Raw genomic sequence first — 24660 nt, 5'->3', positions numbered from 1 at the left:
GCATACATATTGATTCAGGAATGTGCCATGAGAGAAATGTGACAAGTCAGTGGTGCTGTGGTGCAGTATACAGAATCTAGCAGGGAGCACAGCATGGTAATAAACATGCTTCCACAGCAATATGTTAGGTTATATTCCCTTCCCCTGTTGAGAACCATATTCTTTGAGTTTTCTCTGAGGACACATTTGTTCAGTCAAATGATTCAGCAAACCCACTGAAGGCACATTCACAAAGTGCTATATTGCATGCTGTTTGTTATGTTTGAGAGCTTCAGGGAACTCGTAACTCTCAAGCGCAGAGATGAACGTGGCAGCATACTTTACAGGGTACATCGGAGGAAGCAAAACAACTGACCAATAGTGAGATTCTTCCCAAAATGCCACAATCATGCATCACATAATGCACAATCATGGCTCTGAAACCATGCAGTCTTTCTTAGATTTTTTTGGACTGCTCCTCTTCAGTGCAAACTTAAAATGAACCGCTGTCTGCTGCAGAGTAAAACAGGTTAGTGTCTGGGAAAGAAAAAACTGAACTGAAAAGATCCACTTGAGGACTTTCCTGGCTCTGTCACTGTCAATTCCCTTGAAGAACCGTTACCCTGTGTGCAAAGACTCATGGGACCCAGGAGCTGGCTCAAGCCACCCTGCAATGCAGTCTGCTTTACATTATACACAGAAGGATGTGGGGAGAAAGGAGGGAAAAAAACTGGTGTTCATGCTAGAAAATCAAGTCAAATACTTCATCCAGGCAAAATCTAACTGACATCCGAGGAACATTTATACCCGCTGACGTAGCTACCAGGCTGCGCTTAGCAAGAGGGACCATGGAGTTACTTCATTCCCTGTGAAACACTCTTAAACATGTGGCAAGAAGTAAATGTTATTCTACTAGTTAAATTTGCTACGCACTTTTTTTTAGCCGTACTTGGGATCTGAAAACAGAATGTGCTGTCACAGTGTTTTGATAGACATGGCCAGTTTAACCCAAGGGTTCGACAGCATAATGTTGGCTCTAGTGGAAGAGTGGAGGGAAGCGGAGGAACTGAGCCAAAAAGTACCACATGTATTTTCCGAAAGCAGCCCAACACAGTCCAAATGGCTCTGCGTGGTTTAACGCCATTTCATTCCATGACCTCTAAGTCCTCAAAGAGAATTATCACATTATAGCATTCCAACACGCCCAATTTCCCAAAATACAGCTCAAGGCTTTTCCACTCTGACTCTGCTTAGTGTTGTGGTTTTGGGAAAACATTTCAATCGCTACCGCTGTGTTTTTTTGTTTACTTCAGGTATTTATACTTTTAGTTCCTTCTCTCCTGCTCTTGTCTTTGTCATTTTGCTTCTGTTTTTGTCTAATGGCTTGTCCTTTACACTCACAGAAATGCAGCTTAACAAAATCCCAAAAGAGAAACACAACATGAAGCAAACAGTAAGGCATACAGAGAGGGTCATTTCCCTGATTTAGGGTTGAATGCCCAACCCTGCATAAGGACACAATAACAGGTGCAGAAACACAAACATCTAAGTGTATAAACTTTGACATTTCACTTCACCACAGTTCTGTTTTCTCTAATGTCAGAACTTTTGTGACATCAAGATAGTTTAGTTTAAAAAAAACATGAAATTTCATTTAAACATTACTACAAGAATTTGAAGAAAAAATTACTATGATGTTTTGACAATGGTGTCCATGTTGTGTTGAGTTTGGAGATGAGGGTCAATGTAGCATCCAGTGTGCCTTTGGACTGCTTTTTGCATTTAAATGGACCTCGGAACAACTGGTGTTTGTGTTAAGTATAGAAATCATCCCACAACCAATGTGTAAAATAATCTGTTGGATAATCTGTTTTCTGCAAGGGTGCACAGGACCATTCCCACCTGATGGCAGTGAAGACAGATATTGTAAGTTGCAGAAACAGGAATCACAGCAACAGACCAGGCTGTGCTGTCAGACATGTGGGACTTACTAGCAGAGGCTCTAGACATTGTGGTGCCCTAGGCGAGATTATGGTACTATGCTTTTTATAATCAGTTCAACAAAAGGCCTGAGTTATATCAAGATAATAAATAGATATAGGCTACTTTATTAATCCCTGAGGGAACTTGTTCATATTTGTAAGAGTTAGGTTATGAGAGTTATGGCCTCTTACAGCTTTTGCAACAAGCAAAATCCAGCTCTCTGTCCTGTAACATGTCAGTAGTTTGGACTTTGTATTGAGCATCTTAACCTTTATTTTGAACCGCGGCTGTGGACTCCTCACCTCTCTCCACGCTCCGCTGCTCTGACTCGAACGTTATCGTGGTGTTTTTTTCTTGACCACCTGCTCCCGCTCGAAACAAAATCAATCCAGCCGGTTCCAGATTCTCTACCTTCAGCAGGTGGCGCCCTAGTCTATGTCACCTATGTCACCTATACCAAGAGCCAGCTAGCTTTGCTTATTACTACTAACTGCACTGCAGTTTCTCACCTCTGTCATGTTTACACTATGACAAAATAAAATTGCTATTTTTAAATATAATTGTTCCTGAAACTGCATCTATACTGATTTAATTTTCCTTTTGAGTATGTGAACATAATGTATATCATAATGTAAGAGGCCTCTGTATATCAGAGATGTTTAACAACAAGTACTCCACCTTTTTTTGCAAACAAATTGCTCCCTGAGGCTCCATCTTTGTAAATTCTGCACTTGCAAACCTGCCCACAGTTTATTTCCCCTGCAAACAGGAGTATCTGGTTGTGATTTAGGCTACATGGAAAACATTGGGAATGTATGAAAAGTTATGGTGTTCAGATTGTCCTAAAGACCATAACTGCTTCATGAGAACCATGTGGCTCCGCTCGGTGCCATGCCATAATGGCATGACTGAAAAAGAGTTTAAACTGTGGTCATACTCCGCTCTGATACGACTCAACAGAGGTCTAGAAAGTTCAGCACTGCCTCTTTTCAAAAGGAGTCCATTATTAAGTATTCCAATACATACATCATGCATTGGGAACGGTCTGGGGTCCTTTTTTTTCAGATGCTGTCATGAGTGGGCATGTATCGCTATAACAGCGGGAGCTGCTGCTGCAGTTTTCAACTTATCTACTGTTAACAGTAAGAAGAAGAGTTCTCATATGAGGAAAAATACAGAGAACATTTCTCTGAATACAGAGAAAAAAAAACGTACAACCCAGTCAAATAAACTCTTATCAGGGTTGCTGTTTTTTCCTCTCTAATACTTGCACTAATTGAGACTCACATGGTAGCACAAGCGACAGCAAGACAGCTAATTACCATACTTTGCAATAAAGCCAATGGCAGACACTGTACCATGAGCCACTGTTATGAGGAACACCCTGCTGTACCAGACATAAAAGCAAACACAAATATCTAATTATGCTATCATCTCTACCCACTTTTCTGTTCAGCTGCAGACATTTTGCTAATTGGTGGCCCGCACTATTGGTCAGCTTACACTCACTCAGATGATGTGGACAATTAGAGCCGGGAGGTACTCATGGCTCATCAAGGCTGGGATAGTTGACACATCACGTCTCATCTAACTCAAAACAAATGTTACAGAAATGCTGTCGTGACATCCCAGGGCTCAGGCGTGAGATACATTTATGGAGAAAAAAAAATCTTGTCATTGTGCAGACTCTTGTAATAAAGAACGGTGAATAGGACAGCAGGGACATGCGCAAAATACTGCCTGCAATGTTCAGCAGACACATTTTCATCAAAGCTGCAACCTTTTACTTTGCATAGGGAATAAATAATCATATACAGCAGGTTCAAAGACACAAAGACACAAAAACACACACATCATGTCAGCTTAGAATCAGTGATTATCTCCCCTTTCATCTGAGGCTGTGGCGACAAAGGCACACATTTCTTTTCCACTGACAAGCTATGTAAATAAAATCTTAAAAGTGGCTTTACCCTGCCAAAAAGCATTGTAGAGGTCCTTATTTTCTTTTTATATAAAGTGGATGAGCAGTGTTTTCACTCCACTTTTCTCCATCTACCAACCATGGCAGACTGAGGTTAAATTATTTCAGTGTTTTGCCTTCTCGCTTGCCACTTGCACGAGCAATCAAGAACAAAGCATAGCATGAACTGACACTAAAAGAGTACACTATCTTAGCTGATTGTCTGAAACAATAAATATTTTGTTTTTCTTGTGCACTTTTAAACCCGACATCAACTCACATGCTTCTGATTTGTCACTGAATGCCTTCTCTCTTGCTACTCTGGATCCATTTTTACCTCCCAGGCTCACTGTCAGAGCCCTAGAGACTTTAAAACGACAAAGCTGAGCCGATCCAAACAGTAAATATTTCATGACTTTACAATTACATGAAATCAAATCTAGGCAAAGGGCGTTCATTTACAGTGCAATTTAGAAAGGGTAGAATAAAAAAGAAGTGAAGTGATGAACCTTTCAAACTCTAATTAGTGTATGTGGCCCAATACACACGAGGGAAAAGTAAATGCATGGGCTTGAGATAATTAAGCAATTGTGAGTGGCATGTACGTGAGCTGTCACTCCAATCGCCAGCCATGTCACACTTGGCAACACAAGCGCGACTGGACAGCAGCCCGTCGTCTTTGATCTGGGCTCATGCATACAGAATCAGGTCAGGCCATAGTCACACACACACAACCACACACACACACATGTACACTTTAAGCTGCAGGAAAGAGAGACTGTTTTCAAAGGGCCACAGTGCGAGGACCTTTGTAAAGAGAGACTGACAGTCAAGCACGCACAGAAGAAAGGAAGGATAAAGGAAAAGAATAGAAAAGGGAAGAAAAGGATGAATGTGACAAATCCACTGGGTACTTCAGAGGGAGTTTAAGACTAAAAAACAAAAACAGAGCTTAACTTACAGCTTCCAACTTGGGCTTGACCACTTTCATGAAAGCTCCTCTTGTGTGTGCTTCCATCACTTCTTTTTTGGTCACCTTCCTCGTGTCCAGGAACTTCAACTGGGGCAACTTGTACAAAACAAAGTACCTGTGAGAAAAGAAGATTTCAGCTGTAACATACTGCTGCCTTAAAAGGCCTCATTGTAGGTCGACTCTTGACAAAAGAGACAAACAGAGAATCTGAGGAAGCGTGTAAACCATGATACACTAATCAAACTGACACAAATTCTAATATGTAAATGCAAGCATCAACTAAACTTTAAAAGAAGACGTGTTTACTGAGATTTTATGTTGATGCAGATTTAATGGTGATATTTTCTTGTATGTAATAACCTTCAAAGCCGATAAGAAAAAAGTGTGACATATAAATAGCACGAAAGAAGATACAACCCGTCAGCCAGAGCTGTCATACTGGTAGCATCACAGATATCTCTCTAAGCTTTCAGACACACTCTGTCTTTCATTGGGAGGGAGAGAAACGTCAAAAGATAATGGCTGGAATACATAGATGACAACAGATCCTTTCACACGCATGGCAGGGATAGAGGAACCAGTATGTCAGGGCTGAGCTGGTAGCCAAAAAGGACACGCATGCAGCACCTAAGTGGAGAGTGAGAAAGGACGGGGGATATGGGCAGAGACAAGACCTGTGCGCAAAGAGCCATGACAAATTGATGATGGCAATGGTGATGAAGGGTGATGGCAAAGTCTGTGTCAAGTTTTCAACAACCGAGGATAATAAGGAGAGGATGCAGAGATCACATATAGACTGACATGGTACAGAAAATATCTCCAAGTAAGATAATTATTGCTGATTGTCAAAGAGAACTGTCAATAACAATACTACATGGCTATAAATGCCATGTTATGGGAACACTATGATGACCCACACCTAACCCCTAATAAGAGGCTTTTTTTTCTGACGAGATCATCACCACTCCAATCCATGAGGCCCCATTCCCACCCTGTGTCTTCCTCCATGTAAAAGGACTTTGTTCAGGGCATTTCCATGATGAAATGTGAAGATGCCCTTGGGAGACGTGCAGAGAGGTTATTCTCCATAGGTAACCCACCATCACAGGGTCAGAGCAGATGACAAGGCTCTGTCAGCCAGTGGGGATATTAATGATTCAACCCAACCACAGGGAGGATAAGAAAGGAGGCGAGAGGGTAGGGTGGAGGGTGGGCCGGGTTTACTGCTAGGGAAAAAGATAAAAGACTAGGTATACTAGCAAATATATTTATGTATAAAACAAAATACATCACACTTTATAAATAAATAAGAGAATTATTGTGCCAAGTTCCATAATTTCTATTAATGAAAAATCAGACAGTATTGTATTATGAGGTAATGAGAAACTTACAAAATATTTTAAAAAATAGATATATAGTACTAGAACCCATGTGGAGATTCTGGTACTCCAAGCTGCAAAAAAACTAAAGAGCAATAGACGCAGGATCTAAAAGGACAAAGAGGAAGTGAAAACGAGAGAGTGGAGAAGAAGTCAGAGAGGGATGACAGGGGAGGACAGCAAAAAAGAGAGGGAGGAAAAACAGGGGTTAGCTCCAGAAGAGCATCCTTCCTCCTGAAACCTCCAGAGGAGATGACAGATGGGAGGGAGATATACTCTGCCTGCACACACAGAAAGTTAGCTTGCCAGTGTGGGAGGTTTTGGAATTCTTTTAAATAAGACAATATGTTGATAGAAGACACCTTTGCAGGATCAACAGTATCTATAAAAGGAGGCAATGCTACCATTGTTTTTTATATAAAAAGAAAGAATCAGGAACGAATTGATATTTTTTAATCTATTTATAAAATATAAAGGTTAAACGTCACTGTTTAACATAGCATATAGACTTTTTTATAACATTATTGCAAAGAATTCTAAATTCTAAAAAAGTTGTAATGATCATTTAGCACTGTGACAGCCTCGGGTAATTAGTATGCAGCTGCATTTACGGCAGGAAAAAAGCAGGTTGAGTTAACAGAGACTACAGCTGGAGGTTGAGGCACCTCAGGCTCCTCTGTGATCTGCCACAACAGGAGATTGGACAAACTGATAACTTTCAACAAGATAAAAGGTTAAAAATGTCACTCAATCATTAATCATACATCTAAGAGGCATCAAAAAAATATACTTACATCTACTGTCACTACATTTTTTTCCTCAACTCATTTTAACTATGTGTTATTGTAGTACTATAAATGGCCACTGAGTATGTGCATAGTCACATAAGTATAGGACAACATGTAACCTCCCTGCTGACTACACAATGCTGTTTGAATGTATACTATATTTCTATGTCACTGCACTAATTGGGGCACCGATGCAGCACACCAGGGTATTTCACTTGAGAGACCGAGAGCTCCTGAGGCATTGGGCTGGGTATTTATTGCCCAAGGCCAGTGCTGTCACGACCTGCATGCAGCCTAACCTTGTCAGACATGAAATCTGCATCACGCTCAAATTGATGTTTTACTATGTGACACATTATGAATATTACATTACAGGGCCGTAGACGTTGTCAGTCAAAACAGAACAGCTTTTGCTCACCAGTAAGATAAGCATGCAAGGAGAAGGGAAAGGGGTAGGGGGGCAGAGGAGGTAGGAGGGAAAGTGAGAGCGAGGAGAAGGGGGGGGGGGGGGCAAAAAGAGAAAAGAAAGATTATTCAAGAAAGGCATGGGTGGTAAATGATTAATAGGCAACACAGAGTCAGAAACAAGCACTTAGGGCTAAAACAGACAAAAGAGAGTATGCTTTTCGCCTTTTATCGCATTTCATGTAAAGGACCCTGACAAATGGTGGTCATATTGCATGGCTTGAGGCCTAGCTTGATGTTTAATGCATCATCTGCTCTGGTAAGGCAGGGTAGTAAACACTCATTTGTGGTGGTGACTAGTCACACATGAAATCCATTTTGCAAACTGGAGTGTAGAGGGGCCAGTTGACAAAGCTTTTAGAGCGGTGTGGTTAAATGTACAGTCTGGGGTAAGAAAGGAACATCTTCAAATCCATTACTTATAAAAAGCTATCATTCTGAATAACTTAGCTGTCTGACCAAAAAGACGAACACACACACAGAACATTATCCACCTGTCTAAGCAGCCACTCATCACTGTGCATGCAGTAACAGACCTGTATCTCTGGTAGTCGTCCTCGTCTTTATCCGGACTGACCAGCTGGTTGGGGCAGGCCTCGTTTCCCAGCAGGCTTAGGTACTCAAGTGACGGGGTCACATCAGCCAAGTGTTCCAGCAGGGCCTCGATATCAGTCAGGTGTCAAAGGGCGGATGTCAAGGACCTAGCGCTGTTAATTACATTAGCATTTACTACCCACACGGCCCCTCCCAGGCCTGTCTGCACTAAAACGCCTCACTGTCAAATTTACCGAGGCACTCAAAGAGGCTAGTCAGTGGCTTTGTGAGACTGGGCAGACAGAGGGGCAATTTAAGGTGCAGGCTTTGGCATATAGTAGTGACACAATTTGGCTCCCGCTCTCTCTCTCTTTTCTCTCGATCTCTCTCATTTCCTAGGTGGCCGGGTGCAGAACAGTGACAAAATGATGGATGCCCTGTGGTTCAAACAGTCCGTGCTTCTCAGAGCTGTGCTGTGGAAAACTTTTGCGAAACGTGGAAAAAACAAACAGCCCCTAAGCAGGCACATTCATCACTAATACATTCACTTGGAAAATTGAGCCCCAAAGTGTCAAAATACAACTGCACTAATGCAGAGCTCGAGCTTTAAAATGGCACTGTGCCACGACAGGATGTACATAATTGGCCTATTAGCATGTGCCGACCACTTCACAACCAAACTCAGTCAGCACACAGTCCCAGATGCACACTTCAAGGAGTCCCAGTTTTAATGTTGACTCTGGAAGTCTGTGTGTGTGTGAGTGAGAGAGAGAGAGCGAGAGCATCGTTACCCAGCACGATCTGCATAACCAGAGGAAAACAGGACACATTGCTAAACCTGTTCTGAAGCTTAGAGGGGAAGTTCACACTTCCCTGACTGATCATAAACAGCCCAGCAATGTGTGCAATGTCTTAAATTTAGTCCAGCTGTGCAGAGCTCTGGATTTAACATGGGTGGCAAGTAGAACACACAGGAGCGTTATACTCAGTGAACTAACATGCACGCATGCCCTGCTGCCAAATTAAACACCTGATCTGTTTTAATTTATTGGCATAAAAATAATCCTTATATATAATTGAATTATTACAATCTTATCCTTATTTTAGGATGTGATTTTATTACAGTACTTTGTATTCTCTATGAAAAATAAAATGCTATGCTGTCTGTAAAATCTGATTCCACTAGAGGTCCCTGTGGTTCAAAATCCAGTCCTGCATTCAGCTCTGTGACAACTGAGTTCTTTTAATCTCCTTTGCAACACACAGTGCTCCCTGCAAAGCCACAGCATTACAACAGCCTTCTCTGATAACATGAGAATGAAAGCAAAAATAAAGTGCCCATTCCCTCCTTGATGCCTGAAATTCACGTCGGCATGGTGGACTACAAATCAAAATGAAAGAGTGACTGTGTGATTTCTTTGAAAGGATATGTGGTTCTTATTGAGTGTCAGGGTGTGAAGGTTGGGTAACCTGGGCAACTGGAGGTCATTTCCAAGCAGATTGTTGTCAACAATCAGCTCTTCCAGCTCAGTGAACATTCTTAGGCCTGCCAGCGACCTGCAATGATAAGGAAACAGGAAAAAAACTGTTATGGTTCTAAATCTGGTGAGCCATTATTGTGCAGAAATAAATATTTCAGCCTTTCTCTTTCATATGCCGAGAGAGCATGGGTCTGGGCCTGTCAGGGAAGTGAATGACAAGAATTAGTGGTGCTGAGCTCCCCTGGCATGGTGAGGCATCCTTCAGCGGCTGGCAGGATGAGGGATGGGGGTCACTTGTGAGTAGCCAGGATTCAAAACAAAAGGCTTCAGAAATGCGGCGGGCAGGATGAATTTGTCAATGTCTTGTGCCTTGAGGCGCCCAGTTTCGCCTGACCCTAACCCTCCATTCCCAAGACAAATCACTCTGTCACAGTTCACCTTCACTCCCCAGACACAAATTTAACTTGTCATCCATCATTTTCACAGAGGAACCGGAATACACACGCAATCACAGATGGAATGGAAGGGAAACTTCTTTTTCTTTTTTTCCTTCAACTGTGTCATGATAGGGGTTAGTGTTGGGATTTTAACATCAAAAGACATAGGAAGCATGTTGCCTTTCCGCTCCTTTTTATGACATATTGCAAAGAGAGGTGAGAGGGTCATCTCAGCTCCCTTCCTCTTCCATCTTTTTCACACACACACACACATTCACACAGGCATAAAAAAAAGATGGAAGGCAGTGTTAGAAGTAATGTTTGGGCCCCACAGAGTTCCAGTCATAGAAGCTGTACAAAGGCGTATGTGTGTCTAATCCGTCACATTGTCAGCATGGTAAAAAAGTGTCCTGGGTGACTTTATTGGCATTTAAATATGAGAAAACACAGAAAGTCAGCTTCTCAAATTCTCTTACTCACAGGTCACACGTCACACGATAGGTGCTTTTAATATGACATGGTATTTTACTAAACATAAAACAGGTGGCTTAGATATTAAGTTACATAATATAAATTCCACTGAACAATGTCACATGCCAACATGACAAACCCAAGATGTCAATATAGCTGCAGAGTGACTATTACACCTCCCTGGATCTGCATAGTGTCTATGTGCATATGAATGGCAAGGCACAGTATACATGATGGACATTAAGTACCAATAAGCATATGCCCAATGTGCACTTTGTGTTCAACCTGTCTTGTTTTTCCTGTTGTGTTTTATGGCCGATAACTGTAGTCATACAGGCTCACACAGCAGGCATGCAGTAACTGCCTGGAACATTGATCTACAAAAGTAAAAAGTTGCAGCTATCTCTTCAGGTAGAAAATGACAAAATCAGCAAATTCATTGTTGACTTTAAAAGCATCAACATTTTGCTAACACAGACACTGACACACACACACACTTGATACCCACAACAACAGCAGCTGACAGCACCTAGCCAGTGTGCTGGCAAAGCCGCTAGCTGACAACCTCTTATCAGTTCTGATTAATGCACTGGCAAGATGGATGAATGGAGAGATGTGCCAGTTTTATGAAATGTGTTTTTCCCCCCTATGCTGCTTCTCATTTATGAAAGTAAAAAAACCCATTAAGCTAAAGCACATTTAATTCTACAGAGGATACTAGTACATTTTTATTTTGCTTGGTTATTCTGTTCCAATTTACTGTTGTAAATTATATTTAACCCATGAAAGGGGTCTTTTGTTTTGCCCAAATTTACAATATAAAAAAAAACAACTGTAGCATAAATGTGACTGTGCTACTAGCTCTGAAGCAACACATGGGAAATACAATTTATATACTATGGCACAGTTGTTGTGGTGTACTGACAGGGAATTCAGCACAACATGCAATTAATCTGCAAGTATAATCTGTTAATATTTAGTTATGCACCACACTGGATAAACATTTATTTCATTTACTGCTAACATACTATGTGCCACCTGTACTGTATATGTGTGTCTGTGCGTGGGTGTGTGTGTGTGTGTGTGTGCATGATATGCTCCAGTCCTCTGGGTTATGTTATTAGCTGCTCGGTTAAAGGGAGCCGCATGGCACAGGAGGGAGCCTTATTAATTGTTGTTTTCATGTCACCACCACTGCGTGCACTGGCTGATTTAATCAGTTAAATTCACAGCCAGGGGAGAGCCACCGAGTCCCATCCAGCATTAGCGTACAGTGCAGGGATTGAACTTCTAATACTCTCCAGCTTTCCTCTCTGCAGACTTCCATAGCTGGTTTCATTACTTTTTATAAGCTTTCTTGTTTTAATGTGCGGCTTGGAAAACTAACAAAGTTTAGGCACTGCGGTAAAAGTACTTTGAAAAAAGAGTAGCTTTTGCTTTTAACAAAACTAATGAGCATAACTGCCGGTGTTATTAGGAAACAAACATAGGCACGCAAATATTACAGTAAAACATAGATAAAAATCACACTTTATATCATAATTCTATTACACTAATATAATTTAAGCACAAGCTAATATGATTTCCACAGATTAAACTATTTAAAATAATGTGTAATTAAATTGCACGTTCTTATGTACCTCTACCTCAAGAGAGAAGAAGAAGAGCGAGGGAGCAGCGGTAGCTTTAACGAGGTGAGGCGATGAATCCTCTCCTTGTTAAGATAATTATGATCAGCCTCATTGTCAGAGCTAATACTTCACACGGCCCATCTTTACGCTTTGACTACCACTTAGCCTGTGTAAGCCAACCATCATACATCACAGCCAGTGTGTGCAGCAGTGTGTGTGTGTGTGTATGTGCGTGTGTGTGCTTTCAAGCTTACACAAGTAGCGCATGTATGTGTTGAAACCACCATTATTTGGAAAGATCCAGTCTAGTGAACACACCGAATTGGAGATACCACAACATTTAGCTGGAGCAGAAACAGCAGCACATCGGAGGAAGTGAGAAACCAGACAAGGACACTGAAGAGGAGACACTGACCCAGAGAGCAGCCCTGCCAGATCAATACACTAATACTGATGCAGACATAGTGATTGATAAACCACTGCTGACAACAGAGGGAAGAAAACTCTCGACCATTATTGGCTGAAATGTCACTCACTCCTGCCAATGGTGTGCACTAGTGTCATGTCGGATATCCTCAGGCAGCACGTGAAAAATGAAGAACAGCAGCCTTGGCTCTTTTACATGCATTACACAGTCTCCTTTCTTATGTCTGCTGTTAAAGAACTGTTCAGTAAATTAATCATTGTGATTTCCAAATGTGGAACCTGCCTAAGCCATACATTACAGAGCACTATAAAAGTTCCTGAGCCTATAAAAAAAAACACACAAACACTTTAAAAAAGCTGGCGAGCCCTAACAGCTGCAGCCATGGTTTAAAAGCTGATGTCTTCTCTGTGAGGTTGCAGAAAAACAGAGCACAGCTATTCCAAACTGAGGGCAGCAGAGTGACAGGAGCCCTGATGCCCTGTTCAGAGGGATACAGATAAATGTTTGATGAATTGACCAATACTGGGGCCATGATGGTCTTCATATGTGCATAATGGACTATTCAGAGCACACTTCAGATTGCCTGCCAGGATAAGGTACTGTAATGAATGGTAAAAAGAACTGGACCTGAAAAACCCAGTATGTGGACTGGCTTTAATAAACTTAATAAGAAAGGAGAATGGAGGTGGGTTGGCTAGAGAATAAGGAAGGAGACTGGAAAACTGCTCAGGCCTAAATAGTCAAGAAATATTCTTATGTCTTCTCACCACTCTGTAATAAATCTAGTTGTGCATTTTAGAATTGTCCATATTCTTCAAAAACAAAATGACTAAGATTACGTTATATAACAGTTTCCATACTTAAATCTAAGAATAAAGTCTAAGTGTCATTATAAAACTGCACCAATATGACTTAAAATGTCCTGGTTGCATAAAAAACTACACATACATTAAATATGTAACTGATTAATACACTGAGGTCTCTGTTAGCATAGCACAGCTATATTTCGTCACTTTAAACCCACAAATAAACATTCCACCAAATACAACATCAAAACACTATCAGGATTAGCTCATGATAAATAAGATGACATTATCTGTAAAGCAAATTAATGCCCTGCAACCCCTCGAGCCCCCACCATCCATCCTACCACCTCCACACAGCGCTGATCAGGTCTGTTCCGGCGCTCTTCCCTCCAGCTACACTTTACGGCCTATCCTCTGTGCATGTGTCTCTGATGGCGATGGTGAATTAGACTGTCATTATCTGTCTCTATCTCCCCCCACAGCTCTCCCCTTCTCACCCCCTGTCTCGCTCACATGTAGACTGCTCAGTGTGGCACTCCTCTCTCTCGCTGTACTGCCAGGCCTCAGGTGGCAGTCATTTAAAGATCACACATCCAGGACACACATAGCCTTCCCTGAATGCATGTCAATTCACACATGGAAAGGGGATTACATGTCTCCTCCCAGGCAGCTGCAAATTACTATTAATGGCAATGCAAATCATTAGAGTACATTCAGCGCCGCCAGCAAATCTCCTCTTTATGTGGGTTCACTCTTAATCTGTTTTGAATATTGCGCTATGCTCGCTCCTGATAGCCTATGTGTAAGAGCATCAGTAGCTACAAAGCTGTCAATTGGTGGTGGCATGTCAGATCGAACTTTGCATAGGGTTACATCATGTGCAAAACAAAAATATCTTTTTAGAGAGCATATACAAATCCAAGCAGGAGCAAAGCTGTGAAAAATAATTAGCAAAGTTTTTGTTGATGAAGAAGCTAAGCGTTACCGCTTATTACTTTCATTCTATATAAGGTTATTATGTGAGATTCAGTTGTTGGAGGTCTCTACACCATGGAGTGTCTGTCACGAATATAAAGGTAGCTCCTGTGTGTTTGAATGATAATAGCAGTGTGGATCCTGCAGTGTCTGAGTTATAGACTACCCCTGTGGATATTCCTGCTGAGTGTGTGAGGTTAATATTCTCTCTCAATGTCATTAGCGCTGGTGGAAGGGCTGAGAGCACTGTGAATCAGAAGGGGACTGATCCTGTCAATTCCCCCAGCGAACACATACACGCAAAGAGCAAAATAAAAAAGGGACTGTACGGAGGTCAGGCTCACCTGGCCTCACGCTTGAGGCTCATGTTTGAATAATGCAGCTGAAGGATGAGGGACTTGACAGATGTTCCTGTCACGTCTAACCTCCTAAACCTTGCTTGACCCCAGTTTGGACTGGGATGAAGTCTAAGCTCTAACAATGACCTAAAATAGTGATAGAAGCAAGCTGCCTATTCCTCAGCGAAAAGAAAAATTGAGTGATCAACGCAGAAAGCTGGAAGTCTCTTTTAAACTTTCAGCAAGTGAGGTTTGTTCCCAGACAGAATGACAGCTGCTGCCATACAACACAGAATCTTACACTGTGAAATACATCTTCGGGAGAAATACATCATCATAGCCAATACAATGCTTCCCTCCTTACGGTGCCTGGACTGTGCTAACAGTACGGCCATGTGTCTTGTGAATGTTTGTATTGAAAGATTAGTTGTCTATCCACATGACAAACACCCTCGTCTCTCACTGAACGGGAGCTGAAAATCAATTCACTGGCATCTCAGTCAGTGAGGACATCAATGCAGTGCAAACAAGCACAAACAATCTCTCATGCCTGCTGCACAGCCTCACACATCTAATACATGAGTGTATGTAAGACAGTAAAAGTACACTGACGGGGTCAATCAGCCAAAGCATACCGCAGCCAGTATGCGTCACAATAAACAATAAGAACGCATAAATATATAGTACACTAGGTTTAACGAGTATGTTGTTGAAATGAAGCTAGTACTTGTAATAAAATGAAAAAAAAAACCATTAAATAATAGATGCTGCGATCTGTGAGGAAGAATCCCTCAGTGCCCCTTCTGCCTGCACACTCTGTCATTACAGTGTTCAGGCTCAGTGCTTGTCAACATTTCCCTGAGAAGGGGGAGCCATCCCGCATTACGTTAGAGTGAGTTCAACTGTCAACTGCCAGCCATTTGTATGCCTCAGCATCCACCTAATAGCAAATAATCACTACCCCGCGCTCTCTTCATGGCAAATGATCGATGTTGTCTTGATGTCTGATGGATGACCCTGCCACAGTGATGTCCAGGCATGCATTAAAAACCACCTCTATGAAAAGCCTGTCAGTCTGATGAAGCGGCACACAAGAAAAAAAAAAAAAAAAAAAAAAAAATCACACACATGCTGACAGTGAGGAATGCGTGTGCACAGATAAAGGAGAGGAAGTGATGGTAAGCCATAATTCAACAACAACAATAAAAAAGTTAATTTCTTTATATTAGTAGAAAATGTTCTAATGTGACGGAACCTGTGGTGTGATTGGTGGACAGCATTACTAGAGGTAGACTACTCGAGTACCACCTGGGATGCTTTTCCTCCCCTCACCCTCTCTAGAACGCACAAACAGCTCCCTATTACCCCTCAGTGTTCAGATTAAAATGCACAGCACCACAATCTTTGATCTCCCACTTGCTGACACAAATCCTTTCAAGCCTCAACATTTTCCTGCAAAGGTAATTAGTGCTAATTAAAAAGTTTCGAAAGCAGTCTACGGCTGCTGTTGATGCTGCCGCTTGCTGGTGTTCGAGCTCACCCTCCGTCAGATTACCCATCTACCCCCTCCCCAGCTCCAGCGGGTGTGTGTGCGAGCGTGTGTGTGTGTGTGTGTGTGTGTCAGCTGTGTTCCTGCCTCTTTTCTGTAAAGAACCCTGCAACTAGACAACACCAATCTGCCTAGGATGTTTGTGGAAGCCGGATGAAATCTGGAAGCCCAGTAAGGGGTCTAAGTGTTGGGTCTTCCCCCCCTGACAAACCTATGCTCTGCAGGAGGAACACATACTGACACAAATACAAATCTCCCAAACAGAACAGGTGTAGTCTTTAATTGGGGTACTCTAACTTGGGGCTTGTAAACATGGAGTAATTAACTTGATAAGGAATTCAATTTGTTGAATATATCGTTGCACAGAAACATATCATTTAGAATAGGCTTTGATTTGCATAATGATAACAAATACAAAAACCCTATATTATAGCAGCGTAATAAATAAACACATTAGTAATTAAAGAACTTCCTGTTTAGTGTGATTCTAATCATTTAACATAAAGATACGACTGTAGCATTCTAACAGCGCTATCATTCATTCACCGGCCTGCCTTATTGCTTTCATCAAGCCATTATTATGATATAATTAGCTGCCTTTCTAGCATATTATTAAGTGGCTTGCTGAGTGTCAGGTACAGCAGCGTCTCAGAAGTGACACATGCACACACGCACACAAAAAGGCAGCGTCGTTCCACAGTGTTTCAAAAAGATAATTACATAATCTCAGCATGGAGAGCAGGCAGAAAAGTGATAATTAGACAAGTATTCCTGCCAATTAAAGTATCAAGCCTATTTTTTTCCCTGTGATGCAGAGTTTACTGCACTTCCATGTATGGCATTATATTGCTGTTGTGATATCATCACAAAGAAATATGTGTAAAGTGTATTGGGAATCACACAAAAAACATATGCATGATTTGCTTCGTACAAACCTATTAATAGGTTTTATGATTGACACAGGTGTGCCAACAACACAAAAAACTGAAACGACAAAGTTATTGATTTGACCTTTGGGATAGTTCCTTCTTTCATTGTTGTTGTTTTTGCCTCATCTAACAACATGCAAGGAGATAATAGAACGTGTCACCGCACAAGGCAGTTTGAAATTGAATGCCATCATTTTAATTTAAACGTTACATTCTCTGTGACATCTCTGTCGATGCATAATTGGCACCGAATCCCAGTTTGAATGTACATATTTATCATTCAGCGTGAGACACTCAAAGACACCGACAGATATGCTACTTTGATGGGATGACAGTCAGATGCAGAAAAAAAAAACAGAGCTGAAAATCAACTGTCGCGCTGTCAGTTAAGGTTTTGTCACAAACTTGCACATAAACATGCAAGATTAGAAATAGCAAACAAGCTGTAGGCTGGAATCAGTGCTCATATGTAAATAGGCCTGTTTGGTTGTAGCAGAGAGATGATGGATGCTTAATGAGAGAACACCTTATGACAACTTTTACATTAAGTGAAATTATATATTGTATAGCTACACATTAGAAGGGAATATACCACCTTCCAATGAGCTGCTTACTGTACAGCATCAGCTTTTACACATGTGATCCATGTGCACACACTGGAAACACAACAACAAAGATCAGACAAACTTGAAGATGCCGGTTACTAATGAGTTAAATAACGGAACATGGACGTTGCAGAAACATTCTTCATCTAGCTGACAGGCATCACTCCATACTGATGACAGTATACAAAGGATGAATGTTGACTGTCACATATTTCAATGGTCTGCACGAAAACATTGGAAAAGAAGGACACACGTCTATAGCCCGAGCTGTCCAGTGTAAACCATGGGCAACTTCCTGAGAAGAAAAAAACCCATCACTCTCTCTCAGCTTCCTCACACTGACTCCTCTCCTCGCCTCTCTCCGTGTCTTACTGCTGGCCCATTACCTTTACAGAGTGAGGCTCATTAAAGAAGGCAAGTTGAGTCAAATCTTTCTGTAATTCAGCAGAGGTGAATTGCTGTCAACATCATTAACCGTCATTTTTCCAACTCACTTCGGTACTTATGAAGTGTTCTTTATTGTGTAATGATCCAAATCTCTCCTCCAAATCGGCCCTCTTCAAAGACCCTGGAGGACACATACCACCCATGCAGCCGCCTGACACACCAGAGGGCTAGATTAAATGTGGCTCTATCACTGTGTTCCTCTTTGTGGTTAAACAGATCCAGCATTTCATCTTGCACTTCAGCAAGCAGGTACTGATTCTCAGAAGGAACAAAACACAATAGAGAGATCAGCAGGCTGAAAACAGTTCAGCAGGAGATGGGACACTGGCTTTTAAATAGTGCTGTCTTATCTATTTAGAGGCATATATTGTATTAATGTTGCATCACAAAATAACAGTATTAAAACCAAATCATTGCCTAGCACCTTGTTACCTCACTTTCTCTTTCTGTTTACAGATAGTCCACTGACCTCATAAGGCCATTGCCCAGCCTGGCTCCATGGCTAATTACAGTGAGAGCTGCCCTGCTTGTCATGCTAGATGTCCTCTGAGCCCTGTCTTAAGAGAAGCCTCTTTTGTGCGCACGCCATTGTGTGTCCCCCAGTGCCCGGTATCATGCTATGCGATGTCCTCCAGGCCTTGTGTTGGGGAAAGCCTCTTTTGTGCGGCCGCCATTGTGTGTCCCAGTGTTGAACCCCCTGCTAGGTAGGAACACAGACAAAGTGCAGCGGGGGAATGCTTCTCAGAGCCCTAAGACCTACAGTAAATCTTCAAACAATTTAGACAAACAAAAACGGCCGCTGTGCTGTGGTGAGAGCAGACAAGGAAAAGCAGATGAATAAGCAACATCAATTACTGGGGCTTTGACCTGCAAGCCCCCACACCACGGCACACATTTCACACCAAATCGCCCCAGATTGAAGTTGACACTGCTGGAGTGGAAACACTGACCCCTCACAAAGCTAGTGCTTCAAACTTCAGAGGAGAGAAAGGCAGGGGGCATTGACAACCTACATAGACTAAGGCCAACGTGGAAGGGAGACAAGGAGGAGGGGCATGAATTAAAAACAAACACACACACACACACATAATAGGTCCGAGTTTGTTTCAAAGTGAGACAAAATGGCTCAATTTGAGTACTTAGGCCATCGAATTGACCCAGCTGAGGTACAAGAGGAACATACGAGGGGACAACCGCATCAGGCCACTGATAAGGAGCCTATGAGAAGAACAAAGCTGGATGTCCAACAGGCTTACCAGTGAACCTGAGCAGGACCGGACCCTCTTTAAAGCTTGTTTTAGCCTCCCAGCTTCACCCTCCAAAAGTGCCGCTTCCCCTGAAGCCTTCTTACTGCAGCACATAAAAGCCCGTCTCTACTTTGTAAGCTTGGACAAAGAGAAAATAAACACATGGGTCACATTTGTTCAACTGACTACACCACTCTTATAAAACGTTCCTCTTTTTGTCAAAGATAAGAGATTCTTTTTATGTCGTACCTCTTACTTTTCAGTGAAGCACCTTAAAAAAAACTATTTTCATTATTATTTTGATTAGAAAAAGCAAAAAAAAAGGTGTCTACAAAGGTGAGAAAAGATCGCACAATCCTATCACAGTTTGTCAATACAGTGTTAATTAATCTAATAACGAACTGCTCTGAAAAAAACATGCCCCAAACTGACAAGAAGACATGCAGTCTAGCAGCAGCATACCAGCACATTGACACATTTGGGGGAATCAGGCTCTGGATAGAGACAGTCCTAACAATCTCCCAATTAGCCAGGGGGAAAGCAGAAAATATGTCTCGGGTTCATGGAGCAAGCGTGAAACTTAATAATATGACATGGCATACAAAAACAGAGCATGTCTTTTTATAGCTACATGTGAGAATGAAGTCAAAAATAATAAGAAAAAAGAAACAAGAAGGAAAAGGTGCTTGTCTTTTTTTTTTACTAAAAAAATGTTACTGGGTCTGTTTTGTAGTGGAATTAGTTGAAGTGGAAGTGACATGATGAATGGGATAAACACACAGTAGTAATGAAAACAATGAGGGGAAACAGATGCAACATTTATGAAAACACAAAAAACAGCATTTATTATGGAAGGTGAATCCGGGGGCTAGGCCAATAATGAAACAGATTTTACTGCACAATTATATCAATATCTATGTGATGCCATATTTATTAAGAAAACCTTTTTTACAGTGTTCACTGACCCTCTTTCACTTCTTCTTTGACATGGCCAAACAAATACACAGGTTAAGAAAATGTTATAAGTCAATGATAACAACCTTCTACTACTACTCTGCAACCTTAAAGTAGCATACCCGAGCTAACTTACTACAACTTGATCTTCCTGCTATAGTGAAATCTGCAGGATGACGCAGGTGAACAGGTTGGCAGTGCAGCTACACACAATTTGGATTAACATGACATGCAACATAATGTATTAACATTATTGACTTCTCAATATATCACTATAATAAGAGCTGTAGTGTTTTTTTCCCACTACATGTATTTTGGGGAAAAAATAGCCTAAAAAGTCTAATAAAAAATGAACTTACAATTGGCACAAGTGATGTAAAAACCATACTCGAAGGATAAAATGTACATTACTCTCTCGCTTCTGACAATTTCCAGTTTAATAGTATGAACATTATGGAAGTCATTAGCAAATTTAATGAAAGCCTAAAACCCATTTTGCCTCCATGAAACCATGACACATTGACAGACAGACTGGGCGGTCTGTCAGACATGGCAAAGCCTTATTCACAAAGAATATCAAATCCCAACATTATCACAAACTATTTAACCCATCTAAAGAGCTCTACGTGCCCGGCTAATGTATAGGGGTTTACGTGTGAGCACCTGTTTCAAACAAAGAAGCCCCCCCCGCCCCGCCTAACCACCAACCGTACCCCCCAATCACAGACATTCAAACAGAATGATAATGGAGCCTATGCCAGTCAGTCAGTCAGCTGTCTTTGCAAATGGAAATCCACAGAAAGGTGGAGATGGGAATCATTTTATCTAGTTGACACACATTACAACAGAGAATTTCAAAAGAGTAAGATGGAAGCTCTCAGGTCAATTATGGTGTCAAGGCTGTCATCTTGCGATGAAATATATACCTTTGAAGAACACTTTACTCGAGGGATGGGGTAAAAAGGATGGGAAGATGTACTGTTTAACCCAGAGACCATATAAGAATATCAGAGATGATGGAGTAAAACGTGGCATGATAATGGACCATTTTCTCTGAGCACACTTTGTCAAGAAGGACAGACTACACCCACTTTCTGAAGGGTAGAATCCGGGAATATTATTTTGGCGACTGTAGCTGATTAATGGCATCGGCTGAAACAAGGTGCTTGGTCATTAGCAGTCATTAAGATAATGGGAAATGGTAATTTACAGTATGCGTTTTAAGTTACAGACACCGTTCAGTTTTTTTACTGAATAATTTACCTGCCTGCATTTGTCTTTTAAATAAACGATGGAGAAAAAGCCTTTTTTAAATTCAGAGATACAAAACTTTGTGTTTCCTCAGTCTCATTTTTATTCTACCCTCCAAATGTAAATGTCCTCGCCCTCTACTCAAGATATAAAATACTAACCTTGAGACAGTGAATGACAGAGGGAATTATGGGTAATTGTAGTGTCAGAAAAGGAGACAGCTGTATGATGAGATTCTGTGTCATTTAGACAATCAGAAACTTAAGAGGGAGTGTGACACATTTCTCCCCCCTCCATCCGACAGGGCTCCTGACATGGCTGGTGATAATTTTCTAGGAGGGAGAGAGGAAAAGGGAGACAGAAAAGAGTGGAGCAGAGAGAGCACAAATGAAAATGGAAGCCACAGAGAGAAAGGTGTGATTTTTTGCTCTTCTATATGCAGCGTGGGCCAAGTGATAGCCTGTGTGCTGCATTCATTGCTGGAATCAAGACGAAATATCCCCTTACATGTCAACCTGCCAGCCAGATAAGAGGTGTCTGAAGCTCTGTATGAGATTAATACTTCCCAGCTAGAAATGACACAGGATGTGAAGGGGTGGGGGTGGTGGTGGGGGGGGACTTTTGATCCCTGTGTGGAGAAGCCACTTTAACAAACAGTACAAGACGTGCCAGTGAAGATACATACTACCTTCCTGCTGGGGTCAGGCATATGCATGGACAAGCGCTAACACACACACGCAAAAAAAAAACATGTCTTACTGCGCATCTTAAAGTCACAAACAGAGAATAACAACATTCAGCATAGTTGTCAGTTTTTACACGTTCACTCAGGCCATAACGAAGAGAGATAAATGAAAAGGATGTAGTGCCTGTCAACATAATGAATTCAATAAAAGCAACATTGTCTGCTTTGTCACATTTCAAAAGCGGTGATGTGTAATTACTGTTATTTGTAGAAATAGCCTTCATTATTATTATCAGTGAGGGCTCTTCCAGTCTAACCACAGGAAAGAAGCCCGACGTCCTTTCAATGCAAATATACCACAGTAAGAAAAAAACACACATAAACAACACAATCTGAGTTTAGTTCTATTTAGCTAAATATTAAACAGCAGTAAACTGGGATGATCTGCTCCACTGAAAACATTTTTCATTTTTAGCATGCTTTCATCCACATTACACTGTTAATGTTTAAGGTGTCATTGAAGTATGTAGCACTACTAAGAAAACAAAGTAGTTGCTTTCTGTTGCTCATAATTCAGAGTTCCACTCCATGTATTTGCTAATCATTTGTTAAGCTACAAGCAATAACAGCAGCAGCAGTGGCATCTTGAAAATGAGGCAAACCACATCAATCCTGCAGATCTGGTTTCTGTGCAAAGCAAGACAGCAAGCAGCATTACCATTCTTACACAATGACAAAAAAGCAATGCTGTCTTTTTCCAATACCAGTAGCTATGCTTAGTGTTACGGTGAATTTTGTGATGGTGATGTGACATGAGTCAATATGCAAACATTATTATTATCTCATTAATGGTTTTCAATATATACTGTCATAATCATCAATACCGAGCAACATGAAAAGAGGTACATGGTGACATATTTGATTATTCTGACCAGTTCTAATCATCTTCATCTGACTACTGTCATTAAAAGTGCCTTTAACCAAACAGATTATGGGGTCAAATTTACTGTCGAACCCATTGCCTGAGGCCCGACATAAAGAAGTGCTGCAGTGAGAAGACAGATAATGTCTGTGAGAGGGAAAAAAAAAAGAGGGCGAGTCCTCCTTTCTTTTTTCCCCCCGTTTCATTCCCTTTCTATTTTTCCTTCCCTCCATTCTGCAGTTGTGTGTCCTGACCTTGCAGCTTCTATGGCCCATCCATCTTGGGCTGCTTAGCCATTTCGCTGGCTTCATACTGCGCAGATTAACACAATTCATCACCACAATCATCCTCCATTCATCACCCTTTCCAATGAATGTTTTGACATCCAGTTAATTTTCTGCTGATGATTTATCAAATTATAATTACCATGCTCTGAAGGGCTCATTTATTATGTTGATACATGATAATGATGCCAAAGTGGATTGAATTTTAAGTAAGTTCTCCCTACGATTATAACATATGCGTTATTGTGAATAATGCTCTGCGATTTGATTCTTTACGGCCTGGAAATTCTCGAGACAGTCTTAATGTTATAAAAATCAATGCCACAAAAAAGGGGGGGCAGATAAAGTAAGGCCGTTAATTCAATTTTTTTACAGAACAAATTGTTTGGCTGGGGTGCAGCAAGCATGAAAAAGTTCAATTAGATTCAGAGCTCCCATCTTAGATGCTCAGTAATTAAAGAGTGCACTAATTCAATCAGGGGTAGGACTCAAGCAGAGGGAGTTAGGCTGTTTCTTAATAGGTTATAGGTTATTTCTCACATACTGCCCACATAGGCACTTCATTAGCCTTCTGCTTTACAATTCACTCAGCTTTTCAGCCTCATTATTATCCAGGTTTATTAAAATCCAATGGGTGCCTATCTGTTTCTATTACTGAAGAGCTGACCAGCCTAATGCACTGGGTCACTGTTAAGGGCAAACACACCAACTGCTGGATATGAGCAGTAAAACAGGAAAGGCTAATGAAACTGTGTTTTTTCTATATCTATGTAAACAAACAGTGGTCAGAGCACAACTGAAAGTGTGACCCTTTAAAAAACATATATTCAGTTGCCCTTAAAAATAACCTTCCTCCATATGATAGATGATTAAATCTGTTCAACAGAAGGGCAAATTGGAATTTATTTGGTCAGATTTTTTTCCCTTTTGTCACTTTTTTTGTAAGTTTTTGCACACTTGCTGGCATTTGATCCTTTGACCCATGCTTAGACACCAAGCTAAATCACTGGTCAAAAGATGGAGGCGGTTTGTGCGGAGCTGAGATGCATTCTGGGGCACAGGCAGCCAGCTAAGGGAGATGAGGGCTTAGGAGGTGTTAAAGGTTATTGAATGCTGGAGAATTCTCCTGGCGGCGGAAGCATTGTTTACAGCTATCTATT

General features: G+C 41.3%; 1 protein-coding gene across 7 annotated transcripts in view; it reads right to left on the bottom strand.

Moving 5' to 3' along the window:
* The window catches only part of lrmda (leucine rich melanocyte differentiation associated), a 177613-nt gene that overhangs the window by 52128 nt on the left and 100825 nt on the right, over positions 1-24660 (bottom strand). For all 7 annotated transcript variants that reach the window (XM_028423481.1, XM_028423483.1, XM_028423480.1 and 4 more), the window contains 3 exons: positions 9492-9618; positions 8064-8203; positions 4884-5010 (listed from right to left, as the gene is read on the bottom strand). In XM_028423481.1, the coding sequence (XP_028279282.1) occupies positions 4884-5010; positions 8064-8203; positions 9492-9618 (394 nt within the window). The remainder of the gene's footprint in view (positions 1-4883; positions 5011-8063; positions 8204-9491; positions 9619-24660) is intronic.

Source organism: Parambassis ranga, chromosome 15 (assembly GCF_900634625.1).
Source record: "Parambassis ranga chromosome 15, fParRan2.1, whole genome shotgun sequence".
NCBI lineage: Eukaryota > Metazoa > Chordata > Actinopteri > Ambassidae > Parambassis > Parambassis ranga.
The sequence above is the reverse complement of the archived record's forward strand: the minus strand, read 5'-3'. Positions and strand labels throughout refer to the sequence as shown.